General features: G+C 45.1%; 8 protein-coding genes across 11 annotated transcripts; 5 read left to right on the top strand and 3 right to left on the bottom strand.

The window, feature by feature from the left end:
• The first annotated feature begins 26 nt into the window (after positions 1 to 26).
• On the top strand, positions 27 to 1,717 carry LOC117142216. 2 transcript variants are annotated; one of them, XM_033306053.1, is made up of 2 exons: positions 27 to 225; positions 290 to 1,717. In XM_033306053.1, the coding sequence occupies exons 1-2, from the start codon at positions 204 to 206 to the stop codon at positions 1,588 to 1,590; spliced, it is 1,323 nt and encodes a 440-aa protein (XP_033161944.1). In that variant the 5' UTR covers positions 27 to 203; the 3' UTR covers positions 1,591 to 1,717. The 2 variants fall into 2 exon arrangements, with proteins under 2 accessions (XP_033161944.1, XP_033161943.1); XM_033306052.1 differs by having other exon boundaries at positions 28 to 225; positions 287 to 1,717.
• Positions 1,718 to 1,863: 146 nt separating this feature from the next.
• LOC117142217 (transcription factor Ouib) lies at positions 1,864 to 4,070 on the top strand. The gene is made up of 4 exons (XM_033306054.1): positions 1,864 to 2,041; positions 2,113 to 2,630; positions 2,819 to 3,067; positions 3,134 to 4,070. Exons 1-4 carry the CDS (start codon positions 1,922 to 1,924, stop codon positions 3,357 to 3,359), a joined length of 1,113 nt encoding a protein of 370 aa, XP_033161945.1. The 5' UTR covers positions 1,864 to 1,921; the 3' UTR covers positions 3,360 to 4,070.
• On the top strand, positions 4,066 to 5,387 carry LOC117142218 (transcription factor Ouib). Of its 2 annotated transcripts, none has more exons than XM_033306055.1 (3): positions 4,066 to 4,287; positions 4,333 to 4,808; positions 4,868 to 5,387. In XM_033306055.1, the coding sequence occupies exons 1-3, from the start codon at positions 4,090 to 4,092 to the stop codon at positions 5,211 to 5,213; spliced, it is 1,020 nt and encodes a 339-aa protein (XP_033161946.1). In that variant the 5' UTR covers positions 4,066 to 4,089; the 3' UTR covers positions 5,214 to 5,387. The 2 variants fall into 2 exon arrangements, with proteins under 2 accessions (XP_033161946.1, XP_033161947.1); XM_033306056.1 differs by having other exon boundaries at positions 4,336 to 4,808; positions 4,868 to 5,385.
• Positions 5,388 to 5,517: 130 nt separating this feature from the next.
• Positions 5,518 to 7,048, top strand: LOC117144842 (transcription factor Ouib). Its single transcript, XM_033310238.1, has 4 exons — positions 5,518 to 5,723; positions 5,781 to 6,328; positions 6,397 to 6,642; positions 6,698 to 7,048. The coding sequence occupies exons 1-4, from the start codon at positions 5,604 to 5,606 to the stop codon at positions 6,981 to 6,983; spliced, it is 1,200 nt and encodes a 399-aa protein (XP_033166129.1). The 5' UTR covers positions 5,518 to 5,603; the 3' UTR covers positions 6,984 to 7,048.
• A 35-nt stretch (positions 7,049 to 7,083) lies between these two features.
• LOC117144843 (transcription factor Ouib) lies at positions 7,084 to 8,384 on the bottom strand. The gene is made up of 4 exons (XM_033310239.1): positions 8,208 to 8,384; positions 7,592 to 8,148; positions 7,293 to 7,538; positions 7,084 to 7,233 (listed from the first exon to the last, which is right to left on the bottom strand). The coding sequence occupies exons 1-4, from the start codon at positions 8,325 to 8,327 to the stop codon at positions 7,104 to 7,106; spliced, it is 1,053 nt and encodes a 350-aa protein (XP_033166130.1). The 5' UTR covers positions 8,328 to 8,384; the 3' UTR covers positions 7,084 to 7,103.
• A 75-nt stretch (positions 8,385 to 8,459) lies between these two features.
• On the bottom strand, positions 8,460 to 10,324 carry LOC117144893 (transcription factor Ouib). Its single transcript, XM_033310316.1, has 4 exons — positions 10,086 to 10,324; positions 9,314 to 10,017; positions 9,011 to 9,256; positions 8,460 to 8,776 (listed from the first exon to the last, which is right to left on the bottom strand). The coding sequence occupies exons 1-4, from the start codon at positions 10,224 to 10,226 to the stop codon at positions 8,611 to 8,613; spliced, it is 1,257 nt and encodes a 418-aa protein (XP_033166207.1). The 5' UTR covers positions 10,227 to 10,324; the 3' UTR covers positions 8,460 to 8,610.
• A 337-nt stretch (positions 10,325 to 10,661) lies between these two features.
• Positions 10,662 to 14,450, top strand: LOC117142843 (VPS35 endosomal protein sorting factor-like). Its single transcript, XM_033307076.1, has 12 exons — positions 10,662 to 10,764; positions 10,831 to 10,921; positions 10,985 to 11,098; positions 11,165 to 11,336; positions 11,389 to 12,044; positions 12,105 to 12,271; positions 12,331 to 12,613; positions 12,671 to 12,981; positions 13,039 to 13,370; positions 13,429 to 13,737; positions 13,793 to 14,061; positions 14,124 to 14,450. Exons 1-12 carry the CDS (start codon positions 10,694 to 10,696, stop codon positions 14,229 to 14,231), a joined length of 2,883 nt encoding a protein of 960 aa, XP_033162967.1. The 5' UTR covers positions 10,662 to 10,693; the 3' UTR covers positions 14,232 to 14,450.
• Positions 14,451 to 14,969: 519 nt separating this feature from the next.
• LOC117142844 (PP2C-like domain-containing protein CG9801) lies at positions 14,970 to 26,005 on the bottom strand. Of its 2 annotated transcripts, none has more exons than XM_033307077.1 (3): positions 25,677 to 26,005; positions 17,238 to 17,551; positions 14,970 to 17,169 (listed from the first exon to the last, which is right to left on the bottom strand). In XM_033307077.1, exons 2-3 carry the CDS (start codon positions 17,369 to 17,371, stop codon positions 15,174 to 15,176), a joined length of 2,130 nt encoding a protein of 709 aa, XP_033162968.1. In that variant the 5' UTR covers positions 17,372 to 17,551; positions 25,677 to 26,005; the 3' UTR covers positions 14,970 to 15,173. The 2 variants fall into 2 exon arrangements, with proteins under 2 accessions (XP_033162968.1, XP_033162969.1); XM_033307078.1 differs by lacking the exon at positions 25,677 to 26,005 and adding an exon at positions 23,817 to 23,939.
• Positions 26,006 to 26,150: the final 145 nt, after the last annotated feature.

Raw genomic sequence — 26,150 nt, 5'->3', positions numbered from 1 at the left:
CATCTGTTTAGTTATTAGTAGGCCGTGGGTTCAATAAGATCTTTTCGAGTATGATAGGTGTATTTTGTTGTGTGCCTCCAAAATTTCAGATATTATTCAGCTACACACATACAGGCATCTCAAATTTGTAAGCTCTGTAAATTCAAAACCAGAACTGCTGCAGGCCAGTGGCGAACTTTATTTGTCAGCGGAGAACTCAAACCATGGATAGAAACCACAAGTCGGGTAAGTCTAGCCGAGTGTGGCATCCTTACGTTGTTAAAACTATGTGTGTTCTTTGCTCCAGAAGAGGGGTTTGGACGCTCAACGTCTAGTAGCAGTCGCCGCGTCATGTGGAAGCTCAACGAGGAGGAGGAGACCTTCGACTCCTTGGTCAATTATCGGCGGCATCCTTCGCGCAGCCTGAACCGAAATAAGGTATCCGATGTGCCCACCAAGGGATGCTCTGCATCTGAAAGCTGTCAGCTGCCATCGCAAGAGTTGGAAACACAGAGCGCCAGCAACGAACAAGGTGCATTGGGCATCATGTCGGCTAGCCCACCACAAACAAGCAGGAATCCCCATCAATCTTCGGCAACGTCACTGCCGGAGGCCAAGGGATGCGCTGCCTCCGAAAACTGCCAGTTGCTAGCGCAAGAGGTGGAAACAAAGAGCGCCAGCAACGAACAAGGTGCATTGGGCAAAATGTCGGTTAGCCTGCCGCAACAAAGCTGGAATGCCAATCAATCGTCGGCCACGTCACTGCCGGATGCCAAGGAGATCAGCTCCAAAGAGCAGGCGGTCATCTACTGGCGGCGTCTTTTCGACGGTATCCACAAGCGTCAACGTGGCGAGAGGAAAATTTCAGCAATGCAGTCCGAGAATCCCACAGATGTCGTGCTGACGTCTAAGCCAAACCTGGCATTGCGCTACAAGCCCTCCCACGAATCGCTTAAGAACAAGCGGATCAAGGACCTGGCTCCTGAACGATGCCCGAGCACGTCCCGGGGATCAACTTCCTGCAAACTGGTATCGGATCTCAAGATGGAGACGTTCAGCCTGCCGCCGCAGCAGACGTGTGTGGTTCGCGAGGTGGAGCCTCGGTTTGGCCGGCGCCGACGCATGTTGTTGGCCAACGAAACGGATTCATGCTACTCCGGCGAGCTGGAGGTCCCCAAAAACAGTCCCGTCCAGGAGCCAGGATCCTATCCGCGCAGCGAACTGATCAGTGTCCATGTCTCGGCGCCCACCAGCTGCTCGTTTACGGGAGCGACACGGCGGAGTCCGTCTCCAACTAGGCATCGCACTGCGGCGAGCAAGGTGGCCGCCGCGACGAAGGGCGGACCATCACCAGCAGTGGGGGGCAACAAGTGCTCGAGTGTCAGCAGTGGGAGCGCAGGTATGAACCAACTGCCCAATTTCCGCCAGCGGCAGCAAGAGCTCCATCGCTATCGCGTTATGATCGAGCAACGGCGCCTCGATCTCCTCGAGCTCAAGATAGCCCGCGAACGCGAGGAGGCGCTGCACAGCGAGGTCCTGTTCCACAAGGAACTGCAGATCAAGGAGAACATGATCAAGGTGTACGAGGACAACGACTGCTCCAACGCCTAGGACTTCCTTTATTCCTAACTCTTTCGACCCAAAATTCATAATGGTATTTTACAGTTGGCAATGGCCCTGGCCTCAGTAGTTCAGAACACTCAGTCAAATAAAACCGAAATTCATTTAGTCATCCCAATTTAGGTTTTTTATTAGCTACATGAGAAATAAGTATCCAAACTGCAATATTTGAAATTCTTGTAAGAGTCTCAACAACTTGGCGCGCAATTTCAAATTTTATGTCCTCGTTCGTTTACAGCACTGGCAGTGTGTGCGCTTCGCTGTGAATGGACATTAGCCCCAACCAACTTTTTATTTCATTTGTTTAAACCGAAAACGTGAAATGTTAATAAATGTGTGCCGAGTTTGCGGCAGGAGCCGGCTGTGCCCCAAAGCCGTGGCGCTCTTCAAGCCCGGCAGACAGGCTATTCTTCGCCGCATCCAACTTATAACCGGAATTCACGTGAGTTAAGGAATCAAAATGGATCGCGCAATTTACATATGTATGAGCGCTTCCTTTTTTGTATTCTGCAGCTTCAGCAGATTCCCAATGCTCCGGATATGGTGTGCTTTTGCTGCCAGATCGATCTCCAATCGGCCACAATTTTCCGGAGGCAGTGCATACTGCAGCAGAAGAAATGGGTGCCATTACAGCACAGCGATGAAGTGGGGGCCAGCGAGGAAAAGAAGGTGGAACCCAATGATCCCTCAACCAAGAAGAGAACGACCCAGCGTCGAAAGGGGCGAACCAGGATGCCACTGGAAATTGTGGATATTGTCGTAGCGAACGGGAATAAGGCTTCAGCAGATGCACCAGTTGGTGGTGATGAATTTGATCAGCCGGTGGAGATCTCCAATGAACCGGATGCCACCGATAGCGGTGTTAACCTGGAGGAAATAGATCTTCCGGATGAGGATGGCTTGGAGTCGGATCACGATTTACCGAATGTTCAAATCCACAAGTGCGACACTTGTGGAGAAATCAAAAACAATAAATCATCTCTGGTCAGGCATCAGTTTGAACATAATGGACTAAGACCATATCCGTGCAAGTAAGTAAGAATCGCGCCGAAAATATACATTTAATGATGCCTAAATAGGTTGCAACAATCTTCGTCGTTATCTAGCGTCTTGGTATCTGGTCCATTATCACGATTTCATTAGCATACATTGTACATACATACAATTCATTTTCTCTGTACAGTAACCACAATCTGTATTAACAATCTGTATTTTTCAGGGAGTGCCCAAAGACCTTTTTGTCAGCGAGTGATCTGAAGGCACATAATCTCACCCACCACACCTTGGAGCCCCCGTTCGCCTGTCGCTACTGCGATCGTCGCTACTTCTCCGTGGTGGGCAGGAAGAAGCACGAGCGGGTCCACACCAACGAGCGACCATTTGTGTGCGATCATTGCGGCAAGGCCTTCACCAGGACCTGCATCCTGAAGGCCCACATGGCGTCCCACCAAGTTGTGAGGAAGTATAGGTACTTGATGAAATTAAAACAACATGTCGCAATAAATTCTGCTATAATCTGTCAATCCGGTTTCAGTTGCGATGTCTGCGATCGTTCGTTCAGCCTGAAGAAACATCTCGCTACGCACTTCATCTCCAATACCCACAAGCGGAATGCTAAAGCCATCACCTCGTCGTCGGAGTACATGTCCATGCTCAGTTTTGAATCTGATGAAACCTGGTTCCAAGGCACCCCACTGACCAGTTCCGTTGACGAAGATCTGGTGCAGTCGCAATTCGACCTGTTGTGTCAGGAAGTTTGATTCATCTCAAGATGCCATTTGATTTATCAAAATACCAAAAAAAAAATTAAATTTAGGTAAGAGCTAATCTACAAAGACTTAATAACAGCCGAAACCACAAAAGACAATATCAAATATGGGTCTAAAAATATTGGTGACATTTTTAAAATTCCTTAAAACCCAGCAACAAAGAGACAACTTCGGAACAAATTTAGCTTTTTTAGCACGTAGTATTTAAAAATCACTTTACAATGGCAATGTTATTGCGAATTTTAGGCTTTTTGCCATTTTTTTGCATAATTTACATGTGCATTGCAAGTGCTTCCTTGAATATCACAAAAGTGTCTATATAGTCTTATCGAAGGCTTATATATAAACATACTTTATTGTGCTAGTTTTGATATAAGATATATTCAGACATCAGGTACAAAACCGAACAAAGAATTTAGAATCAAAACTTTCTCGAGATACATCTTACGAAACATTTTACGTGGATTATTTGGATTTACCAAAACAGAACTATGTTTTCAAAAATTGTATACTGCGCATCTTAGCTTGCAGATGGTACTTATTTCAAGAATAATACCCATAAAATTTGTTTAATGATTTGACTAATATTATTTACACCTATTATTAAGATTTAATATTGTAAGCAGTATCTGTTTTATCAGACTGCTCCAGTTGTTAACAGATCAAGAGCTATTTAAATAAAGATTTTGACTTTCAAAAATCCCCCTCCCTGGCGTCTTGAATGAATAATTTATCTGGTTTGCCTCAAAATGAAATCACCATACTATTGCCCTTCCATCAGTCGAGTTTAGTGATCGAGATGCTGAACAACGTGTGTAGAGTCTGCGGAAGGCAGAAGATCTGTGAGAAGAGCCTGAATCTCTTCGATTTGGTCAACCGAAAATATCTAAAGCACTTGCACATGATAAGCGGACTAAGAGTGAGTAAAACGACGTTTTAAAATTGAGATAAATAATATCAGCAGCAGTTGGTGGAGTTGGACGATGTTCCTGGTTTCATGTGCCTTTGCTGTCAGGCGGAACTCAGATCGGCATTGGCATTCCGGAAACTTTGCATCAAGACCCAAACTAAATGGCTAGCCATCGAGGACGACTCTTCGTCGGATGATGAAGATACCAATGCCAATTCGGAGCTGGAATCGAAACAATGCGCATTCAACCATTTTGGGAAAGAGAAAGAAGGCGAGTTGATTGCAGAAACCTTTCAGGTACTGATTGAAGAGGAACCCATAGACAAAACTCTGATTCGAGATGCGGGAGCGCAGCTGAGGGAAGATGGAGTAGATGAGAAGTGTGTACCTCCACAAAAGGTTCTCAAAGTATTAACCAAACTGGATGATCAGATTTACATATGCGAGCTGTGCGGGACTCATGCCACATCGAAACCCACTTTCCAACGCCACATGAGAAAACACACAGGCGAACGACCATTTGGCTGCAAGTAAGCCTCGCTCACAGATTACAATTGTAGATTCTTATGCTGATTTCGCATCTTTTTAGGGTCTGTGATGCCAGGTTTCTCTCTGCTGGAGAACTACGTGCCCACCACCGTGTCCATACCGGAGAGCAACCGTTTGCCTGTCGCTTCTGCGAGAAGCGGTATGTCAGCTACATGGGCCGGCTGATCCACGAGCGGACTCACACCAACGATCGACCCTATGTGTGCGAAGAGTGTGGCAAAAAGTTCACCACTGCCTATGTCCTGAGGAACCACATGGTCATCCACACGGGCGAGAGGAATTTCCGGTGCGACATTTGCGATCGCTCCTTCCAGAGAAAGGCGCACCTGATAACGCACACCAGATCCATGATGCACGTCCAAAATGTCAAGAAGCAGAAGTCATGAGGGATTACAAAGCTCGAGCTATGAAATGATAAGATTTACCTGTTTCTTGAAATAGGTAGTCCCTTTTGGTTAGCTTCATATCGTATTTTATGAATTTAAGTTGTGTGCTCAATATTTGTACTACACCTGATTCTCTAAATGAAATAAATAGGTAATGCTTTTAAGTGTGTAGTACACAGAAAACAATAAATTCGTATAGATTGTATAACTAGTTTGATTTAAATAAGTAGCAGCCGTTACGATTTAGTGGTTTTATAAGCCGCCAGTGCTGGACAACGTCTCAGGTGGAAAAGCTAGTGTGCTGCTTCGTGGCAAATGGCAAATCAGTTTTGGGTGGCTGTCTTGTTTACAATTGGAAATTTACCAATTAGAGTCGAGTAACCTGGTAAAATGCTGCAAAATGTGTGCCGCGTGTGTGCCAGCAGCACGGACAACTCGAAATCGTTGAAACTATTTAACAATGGCGCCCGCAAAGTGCTGCAACAAATCAATTTGCTCACCGGTGTTCTGGTAAGCCTACGAAACACATGAATTCCTTCAATTAAAATGTTGTATCTTATTTGGCAGCTGCAATGTGAACCCGATTTACCCGACTGGATGTGCGAGACCTGCCAGGCGGATTTGAATAACGCCATATCCTTTCGTGATCGCTGCCTGAGCAGTCAGAAGATCTTTGAAGAGTCGCTGATCAGGACCGAAGAGGCCACATCCCGCTCCTCAGTTCGTCGCAGTGCCCGTTCCCAAAGACTGCGGCATGAAGACACCGCTCCAAAGACGCCAGCCAGTCCGCTGGAGGTAATGATTAAGCTGGAGAGCCTGAGCAATGGCGACGAGGAGGACGATGGCATCGATCACCTGGACTCCTGTAACGAAGCAGACATGGAGCTGGCCATCAAAGCGATGTCCAGCACTTCCGAGGATGATGAAACCACCTCACCGGTCAGATTGAAAAGAACCCGACGTCGGGGACTTAAGAAAGGCGGGAAAGGTGAAAATCGCTCAAAGGTTACGCTTCCAGTTTTCTTTTGCGATCAGTGCGGCAACAACATTACGGGGAAGTCCTCCTTCGACCGTCACCTGCGCAAACACAGCGGCATTAGACCCTTTCAGTGCGAGTAAGAAAAGCTTTAGCTCGTCAATTGTACAATCTGATAGTTAACTGTGTAACTTTGCTCGCATGTAGACTCTGTCCCGCCCGCTTCCTGTCCTCCGGCGAGCTGAAAGGACACCAAGTGATGCATACTGGAGATCGCAAGTTCCAGTGCCGGTACTGTGACCGCACCTACGTGAACTACAGTGGTCGCCTGCGTCACGAGCGAACCCACACAAATGATCGACCCTTTATTTGTGCGCAGTGTGGCAAGAGCTTTACCAACTCGTACATCCTCAAGAACCACATGCTTATCCACACTGGCGAGCGCCTGTTCAGGCTAGTAAACTATCATAGTGCTTATGTCAATGATCACCTAGCCGATCCTTTGCAGATGTGAGCTGTGCCATCGATCCTTTGCGCGACCCACCCACTTGAAGACTCATTTTCGATCCAACACTCACAAGCACAACGTGGAGAAATCGAAGGCAGACGCGGGTGGAGTTCAGCTGTCGCCATCCCAGTCAGCGGATCAGGTTAAATTCGTGACGGAAAAGGAGGCAGACGCAGAGGCGGATGCCTTTACGATAGAAGTGCCTTTGCCCGCGGAGCAGGAGCAGGATGAGTCTTTGGGCCTGGCTGCTCTGGAAACATCCACTCTAATGTATAGTACAAACTAGACCTTAATGAGTCCATCTCAACCTTTAAAGCCAAATATAGTTCACATTTTGTTTATCCCTTTTGATTTTTCTCTAAAAATTGTTATTTTGGTAATGCAACCGTTTTTAACTAAGAGCTTTTTAAGTGATATCTTTTAGCGTTTTATCAATAATTGTGTTTGCTTTCTGCATATTTCGCCTGTGAGCATTTGAACGATAATGGGTAGTAAGGTGTGTGCAGCGACTGAATGACTTATCGCACGGGTCGCACCTGCAAATAGAATAGCTTATTATTATTACATTTAAGTACTATTTCGAGTGCCCGCTTACCTAAAAGCCTTCTCCCCGGTATGCACGAGCATGTGGTTCTTAAGAATATAGGATGTTGTGAAGGCATTGTTGCACTCCTTGCAGACAAAAGGTCGTTCGTTCGTGTGAGTCCGCTCGTGCTTCAGCCGAGTACTGTAGTCCGAAAAGCTGCGGGAACAGTGTCTGCACTTGAAGGGCTTTTCCCCAGTATGCTTGCGAATGTGGCGCTTAAGTTCCGCCGGCGTGCAGAAGCGATCCTCACAGAATCTTAAATGAAGCGGATTAGTTGGGATCAATCTTAAGTAGAATAGCCACTTTACTCGCATCCAAACTCCTTGACGCCGCGATGTCGCTTACAATGCAGTACGAATGACATTCGATCTTTTATGTGATTTCCGCACTCCTCGCAAAAGTAGGTCCTATTGGAGTCGCGGGGGTTCATACGTTTTCTCCTTTTTTTGGGATTTTCAGAGTCTGATTTGAGTTCCTGCTTTGCATCTACTTCAGTATCGCTTTCGTAAATAAGGTAATCCATGTCACTATAATCAATATCATCCTCATTTTTGGGCTCGTCTTCGTTGATTTTAGATTCAGTAAGAATGTCTTCCAATTTAAAACCGGAGCTTTGGATGGAAACTTCATTGAGATCGTCTAATCGCTCGACTTTTATGCTTATTTCTGCCGGATCCAGTTGCTCCTCCGGCTCAAGGGCATTTTTGGGAGATTCCTGGCAGATTTTAAGGAAGTCTTCATCCTCCTGGGAATGGAGCAACTCCCTTTGGACTTCCAAACAGCGTTCCCGAAAGGATATGGCTTGTTGCACACAAGTTTGGCAGGACGCACATAGTCGATTTGGCAAAGTATTACAGTTGTTTAACTGCAAAAAAAACAAAATCTTTAGTAAGTTAAAGACACTACACATTATTATTCTCACACCGCAGCTCCAGTTAATAGTTTGATGTGTTCCAGCGTAGTTTGATTGCGCTTTTCAAATATATTCAATGATCTTTCAGCATTCGTGCGCTTGCCGCAAGTGCGACACACTTTCTCTTCCATTTTTGAACCGATAAAAAAGTTCGAAACAGAATACCTCCGAATTTTTTGTAAACAATGCTATGATTGTCAATCAGCTGTTCCGTTTGCCATTCGCATGGAAGCGAATTTACGGATAAAATGAATGCTCATAAGTTGGGTTTTGAAGTTTTGATTTATTATTCAATATTAAGTTCTACATATTTCAATTGGTTTTGTTTATTATTTGCAGAAATGCTCCTTGGCTGTGCGCCATTGTCGGTCTAGCATTGCCTGTAATTGCTATGTATATATAATTAGGCCAGCTTTAGATGTGCAGGCTGTCCTCCTCCTCCTCCTTGAGTTCGCGCTTCTGCTCCTGCTCCAGGACCTGTTTCATTTCTGCTTTCTCCAGATGCCGCTTGTGTACGCCAGACCGGAAGTGGGTACTCAGGTGGGTGGGCAGCATAAAGGACTTGTCGCACAGCTCGCACCTGGAAAGGAAGATTCAGTATTAGATCGTATTTCCAACATATTGGTGACTGTACCAGTATCCCTAGTTTCATATTATTATTTTAAGAATATTCATAATTTCGTGAGTAATATTTAGTTATCTTAATTCGAAATTTTGTAAAACTCTTGTAATGCCGAAAAATATGATCGTAGAATCTCAAAGAAACCTAGTTATTGGGTTTCCCTGTACTATGTAGCTGTATGACTCAACGTACCTGTAGGCCCGCTCGCCGGAATGTATCAGCATATGGTTCTTAAGGATGTAGCCGGTAGTGAAGGCCTTGCCGCAAGTGCCACAGACGTAGGGGCGCTCATTGGTGTGGGTACGCTCATGCTTCACGCGGGTGGTGTAGTCTGTGAAGCAGCGGCCACAGTACTTACATGCAAACGGTCGCTCTCCGGTGTGCTTGCGCATGTGGCGTTTCAGCTCGGAAGTTGTACAGAAGCGCGACTGACAGAGTCTGAAAATAAATCCATTTACTCATACTGTATCCAAAAAGGAGTAGAAATGTACTCACTCGCAACCAAATTGCTTGTCCCCACGATGGCGACGACAGTGGAGTTCAAAGGCCATGCGTCCTTTAATGTGATTGCCGCACTGCTCGCAGATGTATACTCCGCCGGTGCCACGACGACGCGCATCATCCGACCGGACCTTCGGCTTTGGCGGCAGGCTACACTTCTTGACGACAATGTTTTCATGCTCGTACTCATCATCCAGCACGTTGTCAAGAACGGCCACCTCATCATCCGAATCGTAGACGTACGCGTCGTTGACGTCGCCCACAATTAGCTCGGTGTCTTCGTCCAGCTCCAACGTTTGCTGCTGTTCATCGTCTTCGGCCATTATGGAATCATAGTCGGCCTCTTCAATCAAGGATGCTGCGTCGTCCTCGCCGGCGTGTCCCTCGGCCACCTCGTAGTAGGTATTATCGTACTCTACCTTGGTGTCGTCAATCTCTTCCTTAGGTTCTTCCAATACGATTTCCTGATAGGTGGCATAGACCTCATCATCGTCGGGCGGCTTCACCGTCTGGACAATATCTTCGCCCATGACAGCCGCCCGGTAGAAGGCCGAGATGCCCTGACGTTGCTCCTCAGTCAATCCCAAGAGTAGCTCACGCTGGGCGGTGATGCAGCGCTCCCTCAGCTTAACGGCGGAGGCCAGTTCCATGCTGCAGCACTCACAGATCTGATCCGGCAGGCAACCGTAGTTCTCCAGCTAAGAGAAGCACCAATTAATTACGCTATAACTACATAAATTCCATAAAGCCGCAGTGAAAAATTTACCCGAAGGCCTGTGAGCGCCTCAATGTTGTCGATCATCTTTGTGTTGCTCCGCTCGAATAACTTCGGCGACCGCTTGTTGCTAGCGTACTTTGCGCATACGCGGCAGGTGCTCTTAAGGTGTTTCAGCGCCGATTTCGACATTTTTTCATTCGCAATCCGAAATAAAATCGTTTTAAAGATATTTCTGAACACAATTAAACGCGTCGCTTGTCAACTGCATTTGCCATTCACCCAGTGTTTCGTTTTAATATTTGCCATTCGCCCCGAAATAAACATATGTTCAGTGGCGTAGGCAAAAGGGGTTCATAAGATGCCAAAATGTATATATTCCTGCGAAATCGAATTACTTTGTTAACATTAGTATTATATATGGTTTTAATACTGAATCTGATTTGCATATTGGTTATATTCCAATAATCTCACATATAAATTTGAAATAAGTTGTTTTCTAATTTATGTGACGTTTTATAAATTTACATCTCATTTATAAATTAATTTCTATAGAGCTGCAAGCGAAACGAAATATATACAGTAGAACGGGTTCTAAGCTAAAGCCCTGGCACAAGTACAGTTTCTTCGGTGTGTTTCATCCCTCACGGGCTACGTCCATGTCATGTTGGCAAACAGCTGTTAGGAATGCCGACAACAACAACCACGACGCTATGGCGAACTTGGAATGGTAATTTATTTATTTTTCTCCGAAAATAAACAAATAAGCATTTATAAACATTTCTCCTGACTGCAGGGTGTGCGTGCCGCGATGCTACGAGGTCCGGAAGAACCGCCTGACTGGGCAGGCCACGCTGGAGCATCCCCTAAAGCAGCATACGGTGACGGTGGGTAAATGATACAACGCCCTTATCTGTAAGTGATTTAAATGGAAGCACAATCTCCACCAGGTGGTGGACAGCAATCCCTTGAGCCGAGCTTTGGAGGGCACAGATCCGCTCTCGCAGTTTGCACGCCAAGATGATGAGCTCAACGATCCGCTCAGTCAAATGGTCACAGAATTTGTAAGTAAAGTAAGTTTGGTACACCGGCAAGAAACATGACTAAGTTTTTCGCACTCGGATCTGCAGGATCTCAAGTCGAAGCGCCGCGAACGTGACCGAACGGAGCCCGAGGACAACACACTGCAGTGGAGCAGCCGACGACTAGGGATCCTCAACCGCTTTACAACCAATGAGAAGCTATCGCTGTCTACCAGCTTTCTGGTGTCATCTGGTAGCCTGGATGGCGGTAACGAAAGCAGTAAGTTCAGGGGATTCATTTGATCTGTAATATATATTAATAACAATCGTAGTTAAAGCACAAACGGTGGTGGCCGACAAGACAAAGTTTCGCTTGGAGCAATTAGACCACTTCGACGATGGCAGCATGCGTCACATGATGGATCTTACTCAGCAGGAGTACATTCAGCGGTTTGAGCAACTCAAGCAGGAGCTGATCCAGTCCTGGCACAACGATCAGCGAGTGAAGGCGTTGAAGATAGCCATACAATGTGCCAAGATGCTAGCGGACACCACTGTGCTGCAATTCTATCCGAGTCAGTACGTTCTTATCACTGATATACTGGATGTTTTTGGAAAATTGGTATACGAGCGACTGCGTGCTAAGGCCTCTGGAGATCCTGCCGCATCGGCGGCCACATTAGAGCGGGAAAGAGAAGCTGCCCGGGATACGTGCCAGAATTGGTTTTACAAGATCGCCTCGATTCGGGAGTTGCTGCCGCGTCTTTACTTGGAGCTGTCAATATTCAAGTGCTACGAATTCCTGTCATCATCGCGCGAGCAGTATGAGCGAATTCTGCAACGTTTGACCCATCAACTGAGGGGTATAGCTGATCCTCTGGTATCGAGCTATGCCCGCTGCTACTTGGTGCGCATGGGCGTTACTCTAACGCCCAGTAAGACATACATAAGAGAGAACTTTGCCGATCTGTTTCTAGTATATCCTCAGGTGAGATCGAGAAATATTAAACGTTTTATCACTTTTACTACAAATTTAATACTTTTAAAGATCTTTCGCTTCGTGGCCCGCTTTAATCTGCACCCGGAGATCGTCACAGCCAGCTCCTACCTACAACTTTATGCCCCAGCCTTTGACTACATGCTTCTCTGCCTTGTTCACAAAAGTGAACTGCACACCCAGGATATTCTTAATGAGTGCAAGCAGTTAAAGAATAAGTAAGTAATTTTCTTTTCAGAATTTTAAACGAACTAATTCGTATTGCATTTATTCGCAGTGGTGCTATTCTGATGTCTGTTTTAAGTTCCTTTAAATCAGAGTTTATTGCTACGAATGCATTAGAATTTATTGCGCTAATTAATGCTTCCGAAACGCCCGGAATCTCCAAGTCCCAGTTGCTGCGCTCGCTGGGAAGCTGCGTTAGCAGCTGCGCTCCTCTACAGGAGCAGCGGGTGACTTTTCTGAAGGCTGCCTTCGAGACGATCAACAAGTTGACTGATCCAAATGAGTATATAAACTGTGTGGAAACATGGGCTGTCTTTGTATCACAGTATTTTACGGTCAGTTTTAAGTGTATATCGAAATTATTATCAATGATGCTTAAGTCTTTTTATCAGATAAACGAGGTAAACAGATTGCTAGGAGAACTGAATACGCGAATGTGTCTTGGCAAAGCATATGAAAAGCACTATTCCCAATTGCAAAACATTCTTACCCGGATAATGCAGAACTATCGCAGCATTGAGCTTCTGTTGATCCAGCCCAACTTTCTGCCCTACTTGGATCTCTTCCAAAAGGAGTCGGTGCGTGTCGAGGTTTGCAAAAACATTCTCAGTTTCTACAAACAGAACAGCGAGGAATATACCTGCGACGCTGTAGTGACAAACGCATTGATGTATCTCGGGAAGATCTTGAACGATTCAGTAAAGTGAGTGTGATAATAGTGGCAAAGTTTAAATATAATTCTAATCACACAACTATTTAGTGCCTTGTCCGTGGATGATGAACGTCGTCAGATATCGCAGCTAATCAATGTCTTTATTCACAAAGTTCACTTTGGCAACGACTTGGAGCAGCAACTAAGTTTTTATGTGGATGCTCGGGGCACGTTTAGCAATCTGGACGCAGTCTACGTAACTCTGGTGCATGCGGCCTGCAAGTTAGCCACCCGAAACCGTTCAAAGTCAACGGGCTTCGTTAAGGCCTGCATCGCCTACTGCTTCATCACCATTCCCAGCATTGAAGCTGTGCAGCAACAAATGAATTTGTACTTACTATGCGGACAGCTGGCACTGCAGCATCTCTGCCTGGGGCAAGGCAATTATTAAATCAATATTGTTTAACTACTTTATATAAATTTGTTTCTTTAAAACAGCTGATGCTTGCTTTGAGGCCGCTTTGCAATTGGTTAATGAGCTGCCCGCAGCCACGGTGGACTTTGATGGAAAGCCTCGCAGCTTAGAGCCCTTCCTTGTCTCGTATATGTGTAATATCCTGGCTACATTGATCGTGGTACCAGATAGTCCGGAACAGGGTGTCCTCTATTTTCTTCGCCTTCTGCTAGAAGTGGTTGGCAGACATAAATTCAAAGCTGACAGCTCAGCGCCGAGTATCATCTATGTGCATTCCCTAGATATGCTGTATGTACAAAGTCTGGAAAGGTTTCCCTATCATATAAAAGGAGGTAGGATGAATGGAATACAATTGTATCGCTGACTAATGGTTTCTAATGCTTATAGTGGTGTCCAATGACGATTTGTATGGCCACGACCCCAAATTCTTGCAGGAGGTAAACAATATGTGCGCTCAGGTTGTTGATGCCATTCTTCTGCAGCTGAAATCGCTGGGACTAGCGCAGCAGCAAAGATCGCAAGCGGAGCTTGCCCTGCAACTTTTTCTAAGGATTGTAAAGTACGCTGATCTGGAGAGGGAAACTATCGCTCAATTGGCAGTCAATCTGTGGCTTCTAGCCAACAAGGCACAATCACAATTGGATGTGAAAACACTAGTAAGTGACATATTATATATTACCCATTTCCTATTTATTTAACATGCGTTTTTTCTATGCAGCCCCAAACTATGCGCAGTGTTGAGATCTTATACAAACAAATAAAGGATGCATCTCCCACAAGGGCTCAGGCTATTGCCAAACTGCTTCTGCGCATGCGAAGCAGCTGAGAATCGAGCTTGTAAATCTTATGGTTATTTGCTGAGATTATATATTCTTATGTGCGTGAATCTTTTACGGATTCATTGCCCGGTTCTCTCCTGCGTTTTTGCTTAGTTACCCTTGACGAGGAACCGACAAATTTTGTATTACATTTCTGTGCAATTAAAAGTTATAATGTTTGAAATTATTAAAATTTTACCTATACCTACGTAGGTAATAAACGCGTACTTAGTAGATGGTTTCATTAAACTAAAACAACTTTTTTATGGTGTTTATAAATTCACATTGTAGCACTGGTGTAAAAGTGGCATATACATTGAATTACGAATGAGAGTGTAAAAATACGGTGTACATTTGTGTATTCTTATTATTTTTGGTAGTTTTAAACATTTGAGGCATTTCTGTCGTTTGCAATTTACAAATAAATGGCTAAAAACTATGGCTGACGAATGAGAACACCAAATTAAAATCAACAAACTTAAGCGAAAGCTATATGAATATTGAAGATACATGTGAGGATATATCACCACGTGTGTATGCTTATGTAAATATATATATATATATGATTCCAATTGGGCATTTCTTGATCAAAGATGTTAACGATTTTCTGAAGGGTCATTAAATATTTACGAGTAGTTAACCTTTTTATGGGCTTAGATATAAACTATTTAATTAATAAACTTGTACAGAAATAAGAAAAATAAATGTTAGAAAATTAAACAAAGTATTTGGCAAATAATTAAACAATATTATGCAGGTCTATTACAATTTTAAATTAATTGGCATTTTTGCATAAATATATAATTAAAAAACAAAAACATAATATTATTCCAGTTTATTCAAGGCCCTAAAGAGAATTGTTTTTACTTTTGAGATAGAACTACCCATGCCGGAGATGCGTGAGAAAAATGTATAAAAAGCTTAGTCGGCAGTCTAGCGTTTCATCCAGTTTAGAAATTCGTCTCCTTAAACTCCGTGGATTGCAGTACAGGCGAAATAGCTACCCCATCGCCGTTTTCATTTCCATTATTGTGCTCCTCTCCGCCGCCCACCGTGTAGGCCATCACAGTGGCATGGTCCAGTTTCCCGGGCAATGCTACAAAGGCGCTGCTGTCCACCACACGCTTCCTGGCCGCGCGATGCTGCATGCGGTTCAGTTGCACCTCGCGCTTGGCGCCATCTGGTCCCGTAGAGAGTTTGTAGAATAGTTCCCTTTGCTCCAGAGTCTTCCTCCTGGCTGACGTTATCATCCTTACAAAATCGATGAGCAAGTGGCAGAGCCTGCGGGCCGATACGCATGGCGAAAACGTGCCGTTGATGCCATAGCTGAGCAGATCCTCCAAGCGGTAGAGGGTAAGAGCATGCCGCTGGGGACCGGTAACAAGGGGCAGTCCTGAGATGGACTTTGGAATGCGTTGGGGCACCACCGATGGCGGTGGAGCTGATACCAATCCCTGGCGTGGTTCAATGAGCGTTTGAGAGCGCATATACTTTGGTCGACTTGGCGCATTATTAGGCGGACTTCCTGCCTTGGACTGACGAGCTGGCCGCGTGGGTGGAGTCGAAGGATGCAGACGGGCATAGATGGCGGATGCGCTCTTGTTCTGCCGTTTGGGTGCCAAGTTGGCGGGCTTGCCATGCACCGACGTCTGAAGCTTAACATCCGGTGTCCAGGCTTCGGCAAACTTGCCCACAACTGGATCGAAGTTATCGCTGATTCCATCCGAGGTTAAAAAGACTATGTCTCCACTTTCAATGCAGGTCATCGAGAATGTTAGATTGCTCAGCTCCGGCTTGTTGCCATCCGCCGGTCCAAGGGCACCCAACGCATCGCGCATGTCCCGCATGGAACTGATGTCGTGGGAGGCCTGTGTTAGTTCCCGTACACCGTGCTTCTTGGAGTACACATAACCCAGGGAATCGCCAACATTACAAGAGCACACGACATATTTCCCTGGCGCTCCGTCCAGCGGCAGCACCACGGCTATGGTCAGAGTAGATAGGGCTCCTCCAACTTCAAGGATACAACCGTGTCCCTCCCAAAGACTACGCAGCAAACTCACAAAAACCTCCTGGGTTGTGGTGGCTCTGCACTCCAGCGCCTGTCCGAAGACCGCCCGGTCCAGATAGTCCAGACAACCGTGAACAGCTGAACGGGCGGCCAGACGAGCGCCATCACCCCAGTTGACACCATCTGCCATGGCCATGGCAGCTGAGTCTCCGCGCACTACCATTCCGTAGCAGTCGGCGATGGGATTGCCCATGGGTTCCTTAGTCAGCATGTTGGTCTCGTAGAGGGACACCGATATACCATATGCGAAGTCGCACTCCATGCGCCAGTTCTCCACGCCAGCGATCAAAGCTGCAGGAGCAGAGCCACCCTGGTTGCTTACAGCTTCGCGGAGCAGACGTTCCCGCTCCAAGTTGGGATCCCCATCCGTCGAGACCTCAGTCTTTGCATTTAACACATTTCTATTGTTCTGATCGCTGTTGGCTTTTCCAGCATCCGTGCCAGCAGACGCAGCGGCCAGATTGGCTATGCTGCTCTTGGAATTCTTGCGGGAACGCATTCCCGACACGGAAGCAGATCCGGATGGCTGCTCTGCACTGCTCTGTCTGCGAGGTCCTGCCGGCGGGCGTCCGAATTTGCTAGTAAGTCGGGTTGAGTTCTGTGTGGCCACCTGAACTGGCGGTGTACTCTTCCTGACTCCATAGCAATCATCGTTCTCCTGCTGCGTATCTATGAAGTCAATGTCATCTGCGAAGCTGGTGCTCAAATGCAGTTTGGATCGCTTTATGCCGGTGAGTCCCTCGTCAGGACCTGTGCAGGCGGCTGTAATGGAGCAATTTCCAGCTTCGTATGCATCCAACTTGAGAACGGGCATCTCAGTGGGATCCTGGCCATTGTAAATCTCCGGACCCTCCACAAACTGTCGCTGCATTCGGCTGTCGGTGAAGGTGGTCGGGTAAATATTTTAGCAACTCTCGCTGGCTTCTAGTTTCTATTTACTTACCCCTCCAGATATTTGGTTATGAAGCTACCATCATCATCCTCGTGCTCGCTGGCCCGCCGGCGACCCTCGCGAGGCTCCGCGATGAAGCTCAACTGGCGGAAGTAAGTGGTGACCTTCTGGCGCAGCGACGGCATCTTTAGTCGAGTTGCTCCCTCCTCCTCGCCAGCAGTTGTCGCCCTCCAATTAGGGTTCTCTTAATTGCCAGAGATGGAGGGGCTAAAAAATGGATGCTGAGATGCTGACCAGTTCGTTCACCTCATCAGTGGCAATTGTTGTGGGAGTCGAGTCACTCCAAACGAATCCAGCCGCCGACCCTGCAAAGAGAGTTTAATTTAGAGCTTCATTTAATTATCAATAAATTATGCAATTAAATGGGACAGGGCAAACACGAAAGAATTACAAGCAAATTGCAGAGGCAGCCGCATAACTGGCATTACTCCCTCCTTTCAACCGCCTACTCCTAATGACGGGATGTGCTTTTTAGTGGCCGCAGGCCCTGCATCCTTTCCCTGGCCACACAAAACCCTTCGCTCATCAGGAGCAGGATGTCAGAGGAGAAATCCAACCCTGTGAATGGGCTTTCACCCAGCTCATTGCGAATGCAGTAGACACTGAACTGATGCGGACACAGAAATCCCATCCTTCCTTCGGGCTTCAAATGACATAGGTTTTAGCAGGGCTCTCCGCATGTGTGCTGAACCAGAGATGCCAATTTGGTTCTTTGCTGAACCAATTTGAGAGTGTTTATGGATTAACTTATGTACCGAGCTCCTTTGCCTTCAAGAATATCATTTTTGAAATCGATAGCAATACTTAGGGACTTGATTTATCAGAACATTTATTAATATATAAATTTATATCATATACCTTTAGCATGAATTAAATAACTGGCATCACTGGTGTGTTGATGATTAATGAATGGACAAACCAACTGCCTGGGGCGACCTGCAACTCCAGCAGATGTTGGGTTTTCGGATTCTGACAGCTTCAAGTTCGGTTTCAACGGAAAGATGATATCACATAGGGGTAAAATAAAGCGAAGTTTGCCGGCGAGAAACACACCAAGGTCTGCTGTACAATTATGTATCTAACTCTCCACCGCTATAGCAGACGACTTTTAATTGCCGTGTTAGGGCATTTAACTACCTGATCCATTCTCGTAGACAATGCAACGCCAAGGCAGCCTTCATCTCGGCGAGATTACAATGGATTGCAAACACAATAAATGCTAATCTTCAGCAGCAATTGGCGTAGCGATGCTTTTCCTTAGACGCTGTACACAAAACGATTTGTATAAATGATAAAAAACAACAAACAAGTGGGCACGGAAAGTAGTTTCGTTGATGGGGGCAATTATTCAAGAGATCCCCTTGTTGTTGCTGAAATTTTCACAAATGCTTCAAAGATATAAATAAAAAGAAAACACACAATCAGCCACTTTAATTTCATCCATAAGTACTTCAAGTGACAAATGAGTGGTCCATTAAAAACTATGTCGATTAACGGTGAATAGTGTGGGACGGAACGCCTCTCTATGCGCTTCTCATAAACGGCACTTAAAGGCACGCAAAAATCGCATGAACCCTGAACCAATTGTTCGAGTTTCGACGAACTTGAACTGTACTCACGAATCAATCAGCGAGTAATGTAATTCAATTTCTGATGGCCACAAGATGCGCGATTTCTTGGCAATTGCTGTGCACCGATCTGATTGCCACCACACCCGCATTCCTTGTGGCAAGGCATTAAAATCAAATTAACCCACATAACCATTAAGTGCAGGAGTGGGAGATTTTCCATTACCATATCCACATCTCCCAGATACAAATCAAATGAATTGAAAAATCAGAGCCGCGAGACAAAGTCGATCGCTGGACGAAAGGGATGGATAGCTGAGTGCCCATGTGGTTATATAGATATATCTTTCTGTGGATGCATTGAGGCGCAGCCAGCTGTGTGCACTCCGATGCCGGTCCAGGGCAATCAATACGATTGATTGAAAAGCCCACCTTCACATCGCCACAAAACAATTCAATTTGGCCGCAACAATGTGCAGCTTGCGATTAAATGTGCAGCCAAAGAGATTACAACTGCACCGCAAGAGCCAACATTGAAGCTCAGCCACAAGCGTTTTGTAGTTCCCATCTGCAATTGCTCCAATTTCTTTACGCCAGCTCCTCCAGATCTACTCATCCACGTCAATCAGAGTCGTCATCACTTGACACACAAAGGGCATCTGACTGTGACTTACTGGATCCTCAATTCCCTCAGCTTTTTCCCTTATGAGTGCCCATTGTGGGTGCTCACAAATTATTTAAGATCTGGCTTTTGTCCACCTGACGGCACGTGCCGAGAATATGTATAGGTTATATAGAGATGGAAAATCGCTGGATTAAGAAGTAAACTTATGTAAGATGTCCGTAGGACCCGTTTTTTTTACCATTTATATTATTTTTATAATCTTTAATTGCAGTGACACTCCCCCAAAATCAACAAACAATTCTCTGAGGCCTGTGCCGCAATCAATCGACACTTTTCGATTTTTAATTGGATTTCGGGACCATCGAAATTTTCAACACTTGAAACTAATCAAGCGTGGAAATGGGGAAATTGTAACGTGGTGCTGTGAGATCATTGTGCAAGATCTGGGTGGGGCGATCCGTAGTGTATTAAAAACAACTGAGTAAATATTATGGGATGTGGCGCAGATCTCGTGAGTCTTTCGAACTTTGTTTATGCCCCAAAACCAAAATAAACCATTTGCGCTTCCTCCAACCAAAAATAGTTGTGTTGGTCCGTATTTATAGCTGCCGCCCGTCAAAACAAAAAAGTCTGGGCAAATTTCTCGCTTGAAAAACTCATTTGGGAAAAACTCATTTTGAAATGCATTTCCCGTCGCCTTCTAAATCAGCTAAATTTTCTGAGCTAATCAGATGCGCGGAATTCTTGTTTACACACTGGGTTAATTAGATGTGCAGATTGGTTTCTCTGCTCCGCTTCGAGATTCTTTTGTGCATACTTAAAATGTGTGTGGATTTACGAGGGAGAAGTGCTAAAACCCAATGCAAACAAGACTTCGTTGGGTTCCAAGCAAATGCAAACACACCCGTGACATTCAGAGGCTGGATGCACTTGAGGCATGTTGAAAGCGAGTTGTCTGCAGATTATGTGCCGTGTGCTATGTGCTGCATATTGTGGAATCTCAAGGTGCAGTCGGTGGGCCAAAGCCGCAGTCAAAGAAAAAGCCTTAGCAGCACAAGTCAAGTGCAGCTGCTCAAAGCCGTTTTGTGTGCTTCTGTTTGGGCCAGACAACAAACAACAAGAAGCTATAAAAGCAGAGACACGAAAGTGAAAATTTGTTGCATTCATTGCGTGTTTCTTCGAAAGAAAGTTGAAGGCCGTCGTTGAGCTGTAGATTAAATAGAGCTGTCTGCTTGATTACGAGCTCCCAAATATTTCAATCATTTCGAGCGACCCACTTAAGTATCTTGCTTTTGTAGCGAGTTCCCTCCTTAACGTATAAGTTGTGTAGCTTACGTCTTCTAAGACTTTAGATTAGTTGATTCTTCCGTATGGAAAGAAAACCGGTTGCACAAACCACAGGCACGAGGCAAGTGCTGATTCAACCGCAGTAAAGGCAATCTTGGATAAGAAATGCATGCTTAATTTTCATTTCCTCATTTGCAATTCCTCTTATAAAAATAAAATATTAAGTAGCAAATGCATTAAGCAAAATGGACGGGGTTCCCCAACACAGAGTTCCAAAGTTCCAGAGTTCTATGCATTTAGCTGAAAAGCTTTTCCCCCAATATTTGACCATGTGTTGACTCATTGGACAAGCCGTCAGCTGCATAAATAATGCATTAGACCAGCACCCAGGACAAAAAAGACCCTCCATTGTGCTAAAGTGGGCCCAACACGGCCTGGGGCTTCATTAAAATCTGGCAATTAAAATGTTTTGCATTATGTAAACCGCACGAAAACAATCACTAAAGAGTTCCTTCACCTCGAAAATGGCGTCGTGAATATGAAGCGATATGCATGTGGGGAAACAAAGGAGGAGTTGAGGAGTCTCTCTTCCCGGTTTTCGAAACATTTCTTATAAATTGCCACCTAATTGGCGTGTTCAACATTGTGACTGTGCGTGGTACGCCTCATTTCCTGTTGCAACAATTTGCATTAATGGGGTCTCATACCACAGATTCAGTTCGAGATCTCCCCATCCGTATGCGAATGCGAATCTATTCCAGTGCCATTCAATTGACGGCGCGATGAAATGGAAAGTTAAGATCCCTTTGGGGGATTGCATGTGTGTCAGAAGTTGAGAAACATCCTTTGTTCCGTGTGCCTTCCATGTGCATTCACACTTAACGCCAATGCCAAAGGAGCTAAGAGCACCCAAAACCCACCCAGTTTTCCCCCACTGCATTTCCGCTTGCATGTTTTCCTCTTGTTTTTCCGCTTTTCGGGTCGCGCCACTTGGCCCGCTTTTCAGCCACGAAAAACTATACTTGAGGAACTTGCCACTAGCCGAATACAATAAACTAAAACTGGGGCAAGGCGAAATAATTCGGGCCTAGAGAAGCAATATCAAAGGAGTGCCGGGTCTTATGTATGGTATAAAGGGTAAATTACCTATCGGACTTGCTAGCTATAGTATCAAACCACCCTCATACAAAACATTTAGTATGATTGTTTTTAAAGCCATATAATTACGGCGAAGAAAAGCCATTCCCATGCCACTCGACTAATTGGTTGATTTTTTGTTGGATTTCGCAAACATCTGGCGGAAAATTCGATGCCGCCTAACAAACTCCACACACATTTGGCAAGCCCACAAGATAATTTGCATAAATTGAATTGAAGTCTTTGCTTGTTGGCCAGGTAGCGACAGCTGTCGTCGGTTTATGTAGGACTTATATACGACTAATCCTGCATGAATAAATTAAATGGGAAGCCTCAACTAAGTCTGTCTGGCGGCGGATGGGTCTTGGGTTTGGCCTCTGCCGAAGACTTGTTGCCAAGCATACAAATGAGTGGAATCTACAACTCCTGGGCGCTGTCACTCTATGCAAATCTAGAAAACCAGTAACCAGTTGATGTAGGACGGAAAGGAACGATGGACGGACTTTCGGGGCACTCAACTCACATATTAAATTAAATGTTGATGGCAACAAAGACAATTCAAACGGAGTCAAGTCCCGGGCCAAAGAACTGTGGCAAACAAAGAGGCAAACACCAACTTCTCGACTGTCCCGCAGCGCAATTGAGCAACCAACGAGCCACTTTGTCCGCCCCAGATACCCCGCCCACATCCCAGCCCCTGGCCACCCGTGAAATCTGCTCTCCACCTCCAGCTAGCTCCAGATAATATGGCACTGTTCGGTGTCAAATGGCTGCCCACTGACGGACTTCTCGGTTTGTCAGGTGCCATGGTTGTTCACTTACAGTAGAAGCTCTTGAAAGTGGAATTTCTTTCTTTCCTTCTAATAAAAAATATAATTGCCAAGACAGTCTTCGTTAAGTGCTCAAGTGCAAAGACTTTCTATCGTCGTATATGTAAGGAGTAAGTGAAATTGTCCCCGGACAGAACGTCCATTACAAGGAGCCCCCACTGTACAAGACCTTGCGGCGGGTTAAGTGACCGATTGGCTGTCAGTCCCCAGCCAACCAACCTCACCTCTCCGACTTCTAGTTTTAATTTGAATTTCATTCCGTCTCGCGTGGTGGCCAAACGCTTTGGTGGTTCGCTTAGTCATATCACTCGGCTGACTAATCATTGGAAGCGGAGCGTGCTTGGAGAGAAACCTTAAGCCACAGATATACCCCCCTTCTAATTCCAAACCATTTACCGAAATCCCCAGCCCGCCAAAACCCCAAACAGCTGCAAATTCAATGAACCTTTGCTGCTGTTGACTTTACTGATTAATTGGAAATTGGCAAAATGTTATTTATTTTCATGCGGCTGGTCTAGCGCCAAATGGTTGCTTTTCATCAAAGGCATAAAGTTCTATAAATGTTCCCAGGCAAATTGGTTTTAATGAGCCGGAAACTTTTTCGGTTGAGCTCGGATTTTTGCGGGCTTTGCGGATAGAAGGAGAAGCCACTTATTGTACCCGATTGGCTTTAAACAAACATGGACATACTATACTGAGACAACTTCTTCAGTGGCTCGCTAATGCATTATAGAAGAATGAACTCCTTTGCAGGCACGGCCGAGCAAACAAACTTCAACTTGCCCGGACCAACTGCGTCATAAAAGAGCCAACGGCAGCGCCGTTCGCCATCTCCGTTTCCAGCGAGACAACAAAGGATGTTGGGCGCCGGGAAGCAGGCGGAGCAGGACCTGGGAAACCCGCCAGTTGTGGATGGAGCGCAGACAGAACAACTTCATGCAACCCCATCCCCTGGGAACAAACCAGACGGCAGCCAGGAGTCTGTGTGCCTGCTCCTCGCCAGCTCGAAGCGAAAAATATATAAAATGGAGAAACAAAATATTTTCCCAATGTGCATGCATAGTTCAAAGTTAGTTTCAGGCATCTGTGCACCACCAACTACACCACATTCCCCACTACTTACAAGAAGAATTGTGCAAATTTTTTGGTTGCCAAGCGAAAGTGATTGAATTCCTAGGGATTTTGTCGGGCGCCAGTTGAAAAGGAATTTTTGATGCGTTTAAGTGCCGAAGTTTCCCTAAAAAAGTTTGGCCTTAGAGTCAGGGGGGTGTATTAAAAAAGAAAAAGTTTTTGAAAGAAGAGATTAACAATGATGTGTGATACTATGAATGTGTGTTTTGGTCTGGAGAAGTCAAGTCTCAATAAAAAACTACAAAATGTGTATTAATGAGGCTAACAATGGTTATACTGCAAACAACTGTTGGGGGCATATAATTCTCAAAAATAATTGCATTTTTGTGCGATTACCACTTTCCAATTGTAATCCCTGATAAAACTAGAGATTACTTATCTTATAAAGCAATTTGTTTACTACTGCGACTGGTCTACAGAATAACGCTAACCATACTGATGCAATCGCTTCAGAAGTGTGGTAGGTAATCCTCGTTCTCAGCCGGAAATCACCCCCAATAAGAAGTTTAGATAATCTTAGATACGGTATCTGCTTGTTGTTTGACACATGCATCTGCACCCTGGATTCTAAACTTAGTTCCCCAAAAATATCTGACCGAGTTGTCCCCTTTAATTTACAGCTTATATCCGGCATGTTTTTTCCCCGTTTAAATTTTGCCGCAGTTTGCGCCAGAAGTTGTGAAAGGGGCAGGACCAGAACGAGTTGAAAGTTCCCATTGGCATGCCCAATCCAAGCCATCCTGTTCCTTTATTCCGTGGCCCCTTTTTTTTCCATTTTCCGTAATTCCCAGCCAGGCGCCATCACGTGTCGGGTTTTCTCCAAGGTATTGGGCTTCGTGGAGAATCGATTTTGTGGCCTGACGAGCCTGTTATCCTTGGAGCGAGTGCTTTTGGCTTGTTTCAGGACATAGCAATTGCCTGCTGCATGTCCGAAAGGCTCAACGAGAAATTATGCTAGCTACACTGAAATCTAAGCTTCAGTTCAAGGAACTCAGGAAAGAAGATACTATTCAGAAAATCAAGTTTTTATGTTTTTAAATTCTTATAGGTAATCATTCCTTATACAATTTTATAATATTATTATTATGAAGTTTTTATTTTTGTTTGAGTTCGGTAAAATGAAGATTACCATGCATTTCTCTCAGTGTGCGAGTACAAAGGAGCAGGAGGAAGCATCCATCATATGCAACTGCAGTTGGCAGGTAAAAATGTTGTACAAAAAACGAATAACTGGCATTTTAAGTGGAAAAGTTTTTGCGTCAAAATCAAACTGCCTGCCAATGCTGCTACTGAAATCCAATAAATTAGCAAGTGCTCCGCATTTGTAAATTATCGCCACTTTTTACAGTCATTACTATTAGTAAGTTTATAATTATGTGGGTAACAAAGCGGCAAAATATGCCAAACGAAAAACAACACCAGCTATTAGCACAGTTTCGAAATACGATAAAGCTTGAAAACCGGTTATTGCACCAACGAAAGCTGACTTTTGTTGTTCTTGTTTTGGTTGTTGTTGTTGTTGTTTTTGCTGGAGCAGCTGAGATTTCGCAGCTGCCCGTGAAGTTGAAAACGAAAATAAGAGAAAAAACAAACGGCAGGTGAATCAACAGCGGTTCAAGCGCCCAACCCACCCACAAATTGATGAGGGGGAGGGGGACGTAAAAAACAGGAGAATAAAGACGCAAACCCAGTTGAATGGAAAAATCAAGGCGAACGAACACACACGGAAGCAAAAGCACAAAACAAAAGGCGACAAAAACACATCGAAGGCGGCAAAAAACTTTGGAGAACCCAAAAATCAATACAACTTCGAAATATCCATAACCATGTAACACAGTGCACATTCACTTACAATAAGTGTGCCTTCCTTTTCTGGGTTGTTTTCTTATCGCTACTTTACATATGTTGGCGCCACTCGCAATGGGGAAATATATGTAAGTGCGTGCGTTCCGTTGGTGGTGTGTATAAATATTTAACAATTGCCGGAGGGTGGTTCCACCGCCCAGAACTTCGCCTTCTGAATGGAATACTATCATAAATCGCGCTGCACAGTCCAGTTTTGTGTGTTGCACTTCGAGTCCGAATGGTTACCAATTAATGTCGCTACGAAATGGAACTGCTAACGACTGTTTCCGCCGCGGACCGACGTTTCTGCTTCGATTTGAAATTCGAAGTGAAATGGTCAAGCCAAGCGATATTTCTGGTAATCGAGTCGTCGATAGGAAACTCACTATTATATGTCCAATCAACCGAGTTGGCAGCTCCCAGCTCGATTTTTCAGTATATTTTGCAGTATTTTAATTGTATCAGACGGCTTTTTAAAGCG

The sequence above is a fragment of the Drosophila mauritiana genome, chromosome 3R (genome assembly GCF_004382145.1).
Source record: "Drosophila mauritiana strain mau12 chromosome 3R, ASM438214v1, whole genome shotgun sequence".
NCBI classification, from domain to species: Eukaryota; Metazoa; Arthropoda; class Insecta; order Diptera; family Drosophilidae; genus Drosophila; species Drosophila mauritiana.
This window is presented reverse-complemented; position numbering and strand designations above follow the sequence as displayed.